The following is a 12,138-nucleotide window of genomic DNA, read 5'->3' as shown; positions in this document are numbered from 1 at the left end:
CCGTTAAATACCAAGAAGAAGCTTTGACTTGGGAAGAATAAGGAAGAAAACTGAAAGCGTACTTTCCAAAGGAGCTGTTCCAACAGGAGATTTGTGTAAACCATAGAATGTGAATCTGGATGGCTGAATGAGGAACTGAACTCTAGTTCCCAAAAAATACTGCACCACAGCAGAACTGACTGCAGTAGAAGTCACAATCGTGAAAGCATTAGAAAGAAATGGAGGTGGCCACCAGTGAACGGAGAAAGGTACTTCTTTGCTCTATTCCAACAGATGATAGCATGGACTGGCGGATTTAAAATTGTCAGCCACCAAAGAGCAATGTCTTCAGCATCTTTTCTCAAGATCTTGGTACCCTTGTCCAAATAGTATCTCCTGTTAAAACAGAAAGGAAAAGCCATATAACTACAGTCAGTCATAAGAATGTTTCACATACATGCTCCATTATATATGTTCATATTTCTGTCATATGTCAATAGTATTAATACAACAGCTAATAGCAAAAATAAGGCTGGGTGATTTAGGGACTAACAGAATCGACAAGCCACCTAAAAACACTTTAAAACTTTCATTTAATTAAATTCGGCAGGAGATCTGACACCACACAATACCAACTGTTTTCTTTCCACAGTATAGTTACTGGTTAAAAGTGAGAGTAAGTGCTTCAGCAGACCAAAGGCACTCATATAATCATACAAAACACACGACATTAAAAGGTGACGAACTGTGAGTGTGAAGTCACAAACACTGCATTCCCTTTGATCTTCTTGCTGCAAAAGATAAGCGTGTGTCACGGAGGTGTGACCAATGAGGACCATTTCGTGCCTCCTTTGAATTTGAAAGCAAATGTGCTGTGGTTGAATAGGAGATTTGACCAGCCACAGCCTGTTGCTGGTCACTTAACAGCCTCTGCCTTTCCCAATCAGATATCATTCTCTTTGTTGTCCGAGACAGGATAGACTTTAGGGGGACATTATGATGAACTATAGTGTTTTCCTGGCAGGCTGCTTTAGCCGCTCCATTAGCTTTCTCATTCCCCTCAATTCCAATACATCCGTGTATGCAACAGAAGGCTACCTCTTTCTTCTGCCTTTTCAGATGGTATGTAATGTCCTTGACCATCTGTCTGAACTACCCTATCTGCTGGGTACATTTTCTGAAGAACCGGTAGAGCACTAAGAGAGTCGGTGCAAACAAAAGACTTCCCTACACTAAGAAATCTCATCTGCTCCAGTCTCTTGTTGACTGCCCACATCTCTGCAAAGTACATTGAGAACTGGTGTGGTAGACCGAGGCAATGTCATAATGCAGTGTGAGCAGATGATTAAGGATTTGTTGGAGCAACACTGGTACATACTGACAATAACCATTATGCATTCAAAAGTGAATGTCAAATGGCTGATTATTATTATTTCACTGAAAACAATATGGCCAAAACAACAAGTGAATAATTTTATTTACATCTCTCTTCTGCACTGGGAAGCTTTGTATTAAGTCCATTTTGTCTTGATCATAGGTCAAATGGGTTGATAGAAGAATGTAAATGGCTAGTATCCAGCCATAAAAGTACTTAAATTTTGACATTTTAATATAATGACTTATTACATATCATGATTAAATTGATGTGTATTAGTGATAGGCAAAAGCTAAACTATTATACAGCTATTTCAGAAAACGTAGTGACCCTTACACTGCATAATATAATGCTTCCAAAAACTCAGAACTTACTTTGTGGATCAATCATCAGTGGCCACCTTCTTGCTTTACTAATTATTATGCCATTATCCACAGAAAAATTATCGACTGGTAACCCAGCAATATTCCATGCTCTAATTACAACTGGTTCTCCCAAAGTTGCAATAAGAGAAAAGTTTTGTGAGCATGGTATTCCCAGTTCTGTACAGGCTTTGTTCCACTCTCCTGTCAGTTCCTGAAACAACAGCTCTAGATGTTTAACTGTACTTATTATGAGCAACATAATTATCAGTGTCTCCTAAGAGCAATTATTATCATTATTTCAAACAATGGAAAATTCAGGCAGAATGTAACAATATTACAAAAAGGGAAGTTGCTACTCACCACATAGTGGATATGCTGATTCGCAGACAGGGACAACAAAAAGACTCTTACAATTAAAGTTTTTGGTCGTTAAGACCTTTGTCAACAATAGACAACAGACACACACACACACACTTTGTGGATGTGTACATGTGTCTTTCGTCTATTGTTGATGAAGGCCTTAATGGTCGAAAGCTTTAACTGTGTGTTTTTGTGACCTGTCAAGTTGGAAGATGCAAAGATGATAGAATATTTCAATTTCCTTTTTCTGACCCCCAATAATTGATGGGGGTTATTTAAATAAATGAAAATAAGCTAAATTCTCCTCTATTATAAAAGAAAACACTTCATGTGTCAGCTAAAGAATGTTAAGAAAAGTGAAGTTAATTTCTAATATAAAACCTATGATTCTTGTAAATAACCATGTAATTCTATGTCATTTTCTACGTATATTATATAAAGACAATTAGACTATTGTGATGCAAGACATACCTAATCTGTGTGAAGTGCAGGAAGTGATACAGGTGGTTTACCACCATGAATACAGCATGTGCCTATGGTAAGGATTAAACAAGTATAAATATACCACCTATAGCAGTGCAAAAGTGCAGGACATCACTATAGAAGGGAAACAATGAAGGAAGCAGAGGTAACAAATTTACCCTGTCCTCAATGGATATTTGTCATAGTGTCGATTGTACCAAATGCCTTCTTTGGACTCTGCAGTGATGTATGGTTTTTGTAGACTATGAACTAGCAGACACGAACTTAAATGGCTCCTTCATTGCATGGGGGGGGGGGATCTGAGGACAATCATTGTGGTGTTGGTTGTACGAAGTAGCTTTGTTGGACTCTGCAGTGATGCAGGGTCCGTCATTGTTTATGAACTGGTAGACAGGACCTTATACAGCTCCTTCATCGTGGTTGTGGCAGGAATGAGACAAACACAAGGCCCCAATGCTATGCAGACACACTGACTGGCTCTAACACTGCACAACAGTTACACACTAACAATGCGGAGTGGGGACTGAACTTAAATAATCAATACGCTCAATGTAGGGACAATATGTAGGAAACTAATAACTGAAATAATAACAGTATAGAAAAGAGAAAAAAGGAAAAAAATATTAAATATTGTATATAAAAGAATTTTATAAAATCAATATTAAATAATGGGCAAAAGTTTAAAAATGGAAATGCAAGCTTGATATGTGTAGGAGTACTAAAAATATAAAATAAAAACTTATTAAGTCTAGCCAAACACTAAAGTGTACTGACTACCCTCCAGGCCAAGGACCCAATATAGAAATTGTAATATGCTCTGAGTAGCGAGTAAACAACCCATAAACAACCAAAAAAGTGCACAGCTATTGTATAATGGCGTCCAGTAAAGTGTGGACAATGCCAATATACAGTAGGGGAGGAGTTGTAGTACAATTAAACTTCAATACCTGAAAGACTGTAATTTTTTAAAATTGTTTTGTAATTTTTTAAACTGCTTCTCTTTCTCATGATTTACAGGAAGATAAACGTAACGAGATTATACAACATGTGGAATAGAATCAATGTTATCTCAGTAAGTTCATTCTTTTTAATGTTCATTTGTTGACAGTTTTCTTTTATTAATCACTTGTCTTGCTTCAGATATATCCATGGTGGGATGTTTCATGCAGATGCTCCATCTATTGTGTGAATGATAAAAAATGTAAACTTGTATCAAAAAGTATTCAAAACAATTTTTTGGATGTGAGGTCCACCAGTTATGCAAAACACCGTTTTTCTCAGTACCCAACCATGTTTTGCCACCACTGTGCCATCATCAGTGGGTTTCCATTTTTATTTATTCTTTATATTTGGTGTGCATGAATTTTCTGGATCACTTCTGTGTTAATTACTACAGTTGGCTTGTCATGTTTTCATGTGGTAAGCACTTCCATCCTCCGCATCATCTGAGATGTTGTGATGCATACGTAACTATAACAAGTATTTTCCACAAATAATGTAGTAAAACACTTTTCACTACACCAGAACTGACTGACTGGGCTGGGGCACATAAAAAACCACAATCACACTGTGTTCTGGTGAAGTGAAAAGTGTTTTACTACGTTATTTGTGGAAAATACTTGTTATAGTTATGTATATATCACAACATCTCAGCATGATGTGAAGAATGGAAGTGCTTGCCACAGGAAAACATGACAAGCTACCTGTAGTAATTAACACAGAAGTGATCCAGAAAATTCATGCACGCCAAATGTAAAGAATAAATAAAAACGAAAACCCACTGATGATGGCACAGTGGTGCCGAAACATGTTTGGGTACTGAGAAAAACCGTGTTTTGAATAACTGGCGGACCTCTCATCCAAAAAGTTTTAACTGCAAACATGGCCAATACAAGGAGCTGCAAATCAAAAAGATGGATATTCAACACAATGTTCATTACAAAACTGGAGTGGGGTTTCATTCAGGAGGAGGAAAAGCCTATGCCTATTAAGATCCCACAACAAAAATTTTATATCATGAAGGCAATGCCTCATCTGCATGATACGGTCAGAAAAAAATTGATTTATCTAGGAAGAGGAAGGCCACAGATGAAGATTACAGAACTGCTACTATTAAGAAGAAACAAGATAAAGCAATAACCTCTGTGGACATTACTTTACAAGACATTAATGAGAATTAGAGTGTTACAGGTAATGTAACAATAATAGCTGTTCGGTCTACTGCCCTCCCCATATGACTTTAGGATTACCATTATTTATACAAATTAATAAATATAATTTCTCTTAATAATTGTGGCATATCAAACTGACTTTGGGTATACAGAAAAGAGTCTATGTGTGGGGGCGGAAACCAAATTAATTGTGAACATAAAAAAAACAGTGTGACAGCTATGTGTAGTGGACCACAGTTATTTTCCCTGCGAGTGCAAGTAGCTACTCTTTGCAACACTAGTCACTCTCTGTTGCTGTGCAACTCGGAACAGAGAGACACAGCAAAGAAGAGTCGAGTCTGCTTTTTGGGACAGATAAATATAAAAACAATCGTTGTGCTCAGGCATCTTCAATTTTTATGACTTTATGAACTGGAATTGTAGCTCCGGCCAGAAGTAAAAGTATATGTAAAAAGAAATATAAGTGCAATGCTGTAGTTAATCTGTAAAATATATTCAGTATCAGCTCAAATAACAAGGTATGTTTTGTGAACTTTTTTTTAAACTAACACTTGAAGCTTGTATGTTCCGAGTTTTGCCTTTTGCATAAATGAAGTGAACAGATGTAAACTGTGTATAGAGACATGAGCTTGCAAACTCCAAGCAATCTCTCTCTGCTGTCGAATGACTAGGACCTCCCATCAGGTAGACCGTTCGCCGGGTGCAAGTCTTTTGATTTGACACCACTTCGGCAACTTGCACGTCGATGGGAATGAAATGATGACGATTAGGACAACACAACACCCAGTCCCTGAGCGGAGAAAATCTCCGACCCAGCCGGGAATCGAACCCGGGCCCTTAGGATTGACATTCTGTTGCGCTGACCACTCAGCTACCGGGGGTGGACTCTAAGCAATCTATCTTGTATTAAATGATCTTTCAATGAGAAGAAAATAATATAATCTTTAGTTGGAGAAATCTGTCCCCATGTACCTGATGAGACTCAGAAAACTATTTCTGCACATAAATAGTCTCCATGTAGTTTATTAATAACTGAATATTTCAAGCTTTAGTAGACGAACCTCTGACACTGTGAATGGGAGATTGCCATGCACAATATGCCAGCGAGTATGCAGATCTTCGACAACTTAAGATCAAGACCAAAAAGCATCAGACAAAAAATCAATAACAGTTATAGAATTAATTTCAACCATTCTTATCATAAAAAATTCAAAGACTGATATAGACAATTTTCAGATGTTCTGTCTCCTCTGCAACAACTGTAAAAAGATAAGGTTGAACTCAAGTGCAAAACTTAAACTCAGTCACGGATTCATTTTTGCTTCTATCACATTAATTTCTCCAGTTAGTGTGGGTATTTAAAGTACAGCATAGTAAGAACAAAAGACAATTAAAGACATTTACCCATTTCATTCTCATTTCATATTATCAAAAATATAGCAGAAGTAGCGTCCTTTAGGCTGAACCACATATTTCCCAAGCTAAGAAAGGTTAGGGTTTCAGTTAGGTACAATGAATACTGTACTTTTGAATGTTATTTAGCTTCTTATTGTCATCATCATCATCATCATCATCATCATTTAAGAGTGATTATGCCTTTCAGCATTCAGTCTGGAGCATAGTCCCCCTTATAAAATTCCTCCATGATCCTCTATTCCGTGCTAACATTGATGCCTCTTCTGATGTTATGCCTATCACTTCAAAATCATTCTTAACCAAATCCAGGTATCTTCTCCTTGGTCTACCCTGACTCCTCCTACCCTCTACTGCTGAACCCATGAGTCTCTTGGGTAACCTTGCTTCTACCATGCGTGTAACATGACCCCACCATCTAAGCCTGTTCGCCCTGAATGCTACATCTATAGAGTTCATTCCCAGTTTTTCTTTGATTTCCTCATTGTGGATACCCTCCTGCCACTGTTCCCATCTACTAGTACCTGCAATCATCCTAGCTACTTTCATATCCGTAACCTCAACCTTATTGATAAGGTTGTATGTTTCTTAATTACAAGTGAAATGTGTTTCATGTGTACAACAGGTGGATTGAAAGGCCGAGTGCTGTGCCAAATCATCTATCACAAATGAATTTCAGTGGTGTGATCAATGGCAAGGCAGGCACACACGAAAGTTTTACTGAACTGTACAGTGTGTCTGCTAGTTGTACTTAGACTTTGAATAAAAGTAAAAAGCAGGTTCCTTAAGTAATTTGGTTCCACAGAACAGTAATAATTTTTATTCTTCTTTCTGTGGAATATTTAAGTACTGGGCAATTATTCAGGAATATTTTATATACATGTGTTTGTGAGTTTGGTTTGGAGTGACTTATTTAGTGGTTAGATGAGCAGTTGTGGAATATTTCATGTTATGATACTGACACGTGGAACCTAGTAAGGAAATAGAAATGAGCGAACCTCAATCTACCACTTGTCAAGTTTCAGTAGATCCATAAGCTGCTATTTGCAAGAGTGTTTCCCACCAGGAGTAAAAAAAGGTGAACCAGGAGACAACAGACCTTAAATCTAGGCAGTAAGAAGTGGAATCCATTCTAAGAAACATCAATGAGACTATAAACATTTTATATAAAGGTAGTCAAAAGCTAATAGAACAAAAGTTTAATGAACACAAACAGTATTTCTCATCTGAGATCAACAAGGGGGCTAGGACGAAAGAAAGATAAATGGTACAATGTGTACAAATGAGTACACAGAAGTGGTAGCTCATTTGTCACAGGAAATTTTACCTGATGACAGCTTTATTAAATGAGAGTTATGTGAAGTGGAAAACCAAATTGGTTCAAGTCTCCAAGAATGGAAAGACCAAATAGCACCAGAAATAGAACCCGTTATCCAAGAAATGGAAGAGCTTGGGGGGGTGGGGGACAGTAAAAGGAGGATGTGCAGGAATGAGTTTTTGCCAGCGACAACAAGCGTCATGACCTAGTTCAGAAACATTCATATCAACATCAGCTGAATGGCAACAAGGACGAGTTCATGCAAATGGCTACACAGCAAATGAATGTATATGCACCTTGGCTATTAGAGAAAAAATTGCTGAAACACCAGTAGCTCAGACATTTTCACAGGATAGAAAGACGATTGTCCCTGTATTATTTATTAGAAGTTTTCATGGGGTGTCCCCACATGTGTGTAGTGAAAGACAAAAGATATGTTATGTCTGAAACTTCTCATTCTGGAAACATATGTTATGTCTCTCGATGTTTACAGGCAGACAGCATCCTGTGGGTGACTGATATACTTGACAAAAGTGAGAAATATCAATTTGAGTGTGCTTTTTTGGCAAAGGACTGGACTCAAGGGATACAGGAATATCCACAAAAAGGGATTTTTAACCCAGAATTCTTTTCATTTAGAAATGGCCTATTAAGAAAAAATTTCAAATAATATATCAACAAATCAAAGTATTGGGATGATTCCTTTTCTCATAAAGACATTATTTGTATATTGAAGGTAAAATTACTGCCTGAAATTAGGAATAAATTAATCAGTGTATCACAAAAGAAACTTGAAGAGTTCCTCTTGAAATTAGATTCAGTTGACGTAATATAGGAAGATATTCGAAGTAAAGCTGTTCATTATTGTATGCCAGGCCAAAACTCTAATCACAATAGAAATGTGAGTGCTCAACATCAGTATCCTAATGAAAACAGATCATATGGAACTACCACAATAACTTTATACAAAACTGACAAAGATCAAATGGCAACAATAATCATTTTTGACCAAACTGGAGTCCAAGGAGGTACCAACACACCTAAAATTTAAACCATAACCATCTGTCTTGGAATAAGCAGAATGGTAATACACAACAACAGCAAATGTTGACACCAAATGACACAGATTCAACGGCACAACCTTTCCTAAGAGTACCTGAGGTGGTGGAGAGTGATCACAAAACCAGGAACTGACTCCGTCAAAGTGAACATAACTGACTCGTGCCCCAGAGGAGTGGCTGAAGGGGACACCAGGGTCTATGATATGTATATTAAACTTTTGGAATGCAACCCAAGAATTCTGGTCTTGGAAGCATGAGCGATGGTGGAGGCTATACCAATAGTCATTGCATTAGACACAGGAGCATCAGCCAACATTTTAGCAGAAAGCTTATGAGGATGGTCCTCTAAGTACCCGACCCAACAAAGAAAACACAAAAATTTTGGAAAAAGATGTATTTATTTCTCAACATAATCTCCTTTCAGCTCTATTCACTTTTCCCAGTGATGTTCAATAAATTCAATACCCTTTCTATAATGAGAACTGTCTAACATCTCAAAATAACCATTAACTGCTGTCTGGGTTAGTGCATCTATCAGACAATTAGAAGCAACAATTCACAGAGCCTTTCTTAACATACTCAAGAGTATTTGAAACACGTCTGGCTACAATAAAAGCTATACATGCCATTTAAATGTTTTTCCTCATGAGCTGTATTGTCATAGATTCTACTTGATCCTTTGGCATCAACAAGTAGCTGTTTGGAGAGGACATCAAAAGCATGTTGCCATGGCATGTAATAGAACGATTACAAGCCTATACTGCAGCCCACTCCCAGTTGCACTGAAACCAGGAGGCAAAGTAAGATTAGCGCAGTATGCATGTGAGATAAACAAGATTATAATACCAGTGTGGGCTCACTCAGAAAATGGTGACAAGCTTATGTAGTGATTCCATGGAGTGCAATACTTGACCAGTACAGACTTAAAAACTTCATATTGGCTGGTAAGCCTGGAAGAGGAATCTAGAAAATACAAAACATTTGTTTACATGGGTAGAAATTTAAGGTTCTAGACCTAGATGTAAGACCTGTCCCATACATCCTCCCACCACCACCTAGTCCAGTCCAGTCACAAACATCACCTATCCCATCAAAGGCAGGGCTACCAGTGAAACCAATCATGTGGTCTACAAACTAGTCTGCAGGCACTGTGCTGCATTCTATGTAGGCATGACAACCAACAAGCTGTCTGTTCGCATGAATGGCCACTGAGAAAATGTGGCCACGAAACAAGTGCATCACCCTGTTGCTGAACTCCCCGCCCCCCCCCCCCCCCCAATCACACTCTGCACACTGTCTAACCTGCAGCACTTCACTGTCTGCCACCCCCACCGTACTATAACCCCCCCCATCCCAACCTCCTCCTTAGCCCCACCCAGTGGCCACCCCCATCATGCAATGGTGCTGCAGCTTGCAGTGTGGTTTCAGTTGCCTGAGACTGCAGTCGTGTGTGCGAATTGCGTTTGTGTGTGTGTGTGTGTGTGTGTGTGTGTGTGTGTGTGTGTGTGTGCTGCTGCTGCTGAGTAACAACTTTCCTTCTCATAATATTGTTAAATTCAATCTTGAATTTTCCTCTGTTAATCTAAAGTTCTGTCATTTGAGTTAAACTAAGTGCTGACACATGTATCTCAGCCTTAGATTATTTACTGTGACCCAAGTTACAAAAGACTCCAATTCTGCCTTGAAGAAAATAAAATTTGTAGGATGTATGATAGAGTCAAAGGGTACTCTTCCAGATTCTGAGAAAATACAAGCTATGAAGAATTTTCCAGTAACAAAATGAAGAAACAGCTGGAGGGTTTTCTTGAACTAACCTTGTTTTTATGAGATTCATGTCCAACCAATTAATGAATGCCTAATTTTTATAAGTTTATTCTGAATGAATTTATACTGGCGCTGGATGGCTGAATGCCAATTGGCATTTGAAGAAATCAAACATGGCCTCAAGAATGCCACTCTTCTCTATTACTTAGACATACCAATAGAATTTGGGTTGCTTACAGATTCATCTGCTGTGAGATTAGGCATCTACCTATTCAAGTTATGGAAAATTGAGGAGGAAATAAAGTTTTGTTCAGTTGCATTTGCCGATCATACATTATCACAGATATACATTGCTGCAGTACAAGAACAAGTGTATATATGGACAAGGAAAAAAAAATTCCCGTATTTCTTGGTTAAAAACACACACGAATAAATTGAAGAAATGTATGATGAGATAAAAGAAATTATTCAGATAGTGAAGGTAGACGAAAATTTAATATTCATGGGTGACTGGAATTCGATAGTAGGAAAAGGAAGAGAAGGAAACGTAGTAGGTAAATATGGACTGGTGGGAAGAAATGAAAGAGGAAGCCGCCTGGTAGAATTTTACACAGAATATAACTTAATCATAGCTAACACTTGGCACAAGAATCATAAAAGAAGGTTGTGTACATGGAAGAAGCGTAGAGATAGTGAAAGGTATCAGATAGATTATATAATGGTAAGACAGAGATTCAGGGACCAGTTTTTAAATTGTAAGACATTTCCTGGGGCAGATGTGGACTCTGACCACAATCTATTGGTTATAAAATGTAGATTAAAACTGAGGAAACTGCATAAAGGGGGGAATTTGAGGAGATGGAACCTGGATAAAATGAAATAACCAGAGGTTGTACACAGCTTCAGGGAGAGCATTAGGGAATGATTGACAAGAATGGGGGAAAGAAATACAGTAGAAGAAGAAGGAGTAGCTTTGAGACATGAAATAGTGAAGGTAGCAGAGGATCAGTTTGGTAAAAAGGCGAGGGCTAGTAGAAATCATTAGGTAACAGAAGAGATATTGAATTTAATTGATGAAAGGAGAAAATATAAAAATGCCTTAAATGAAGCAGGCAAAAAGGAATACAAACGTCTCAAAAATGAGATCGACAGGAAGTGCAAAATGGCTAAGCAGGGATGGCTAGAGGACAAATGTAAGGATGTAAAGGTTTACCTCACTAGGGCTAAAATATATACTGCCTACAGAAAAATTAAAGAGACCTTTGGAGAAAAGAGAACCACTTGTATGAATATCAAAGGCTCAGATGGAAACCCAGTTCTAAGCAAAGAAGTGAAAGCAGAAAGGTGGAAGGAGTATATAGAGGATCTATACAAGGGTGATGTTCTTAAGGACAATATTATAGAAATGGAAGCGAATGTAGATGAAGATTAAATGGGAGATATGATACTGCGTGAACAGTTTGACAGAGCACTGAAAGACCTAAGTCAAAACAAGGCTCCGGAAATTGACAACAGAACTACTGACAGCCTTGGGAGAGCCAGTCCTTAGAACTCTACCATCTGGTGAGCAAAATGTATGAGACAGGTGAAATACCCTCAGACTTCAAGAAGAACATAATAATTCCAATCCCAAAGAAAGCAGGTGTCGACAGATGTGAAAATTACCGAACTATCAGTTTAATAAGCCACAGCTGCAAAATACTAACATGAATTCTTTACAGACGAATGGAAAAACTGATAGAAGACGACCTTGGGGAAGATCAGTTTGGATTCTGTAGAAATATTGGAAAACGTGAGGCAATACTGACCCTACGACTTATCTTAGAAAATAGATTAAAGAAAGGCAAAC

General features: G+C 38.0%; 1 protein-coding gene across 1 annotated transcript in view; it reads right to left on the bottom strand.

Annotated features, from left to right (window-relative positions):
- The window catches only part of LOC126235648 (dynein axonemal heavy chain 3), a 1,245,905-nt gene that overhangs the window by 366,261 nt on the left and 867,506 nt on the right, over positions 1–12,138 (bottom strand). The window contains exon 48 of the mRNA XM_049944362.1: positions 1,729–1,930. Coding sequence (XP_049800319.1) covers positions 1,729–1,930 — 202 coding nt within the window. The remainder of the gene's footprint in view (positions 1–1,728; positions 1,931–12,138) is intronic.

This window comes from Schistocerca nitens, chromosome 2 (genome assembly GCF_023898315.1).
Source record: "Schistocerca nitens isolate TAMUIC-IGC-003100 chromosome 2, iqSchNite1.1, whole genome shotgun sequence".
Classification (NCBI taxonomy): domain Eukaryota; kingdom Metazoa; phylum Arthropoda; class Insecta; order Orthoptera; family Acrididae; genus Schistocerca; species Schistocerca nitens.
The sequence above is the reverse complement of the archived record's forward strand: the minus strand, read 5'-3'. Positions and strand labels throughout refer to the sequence as shown.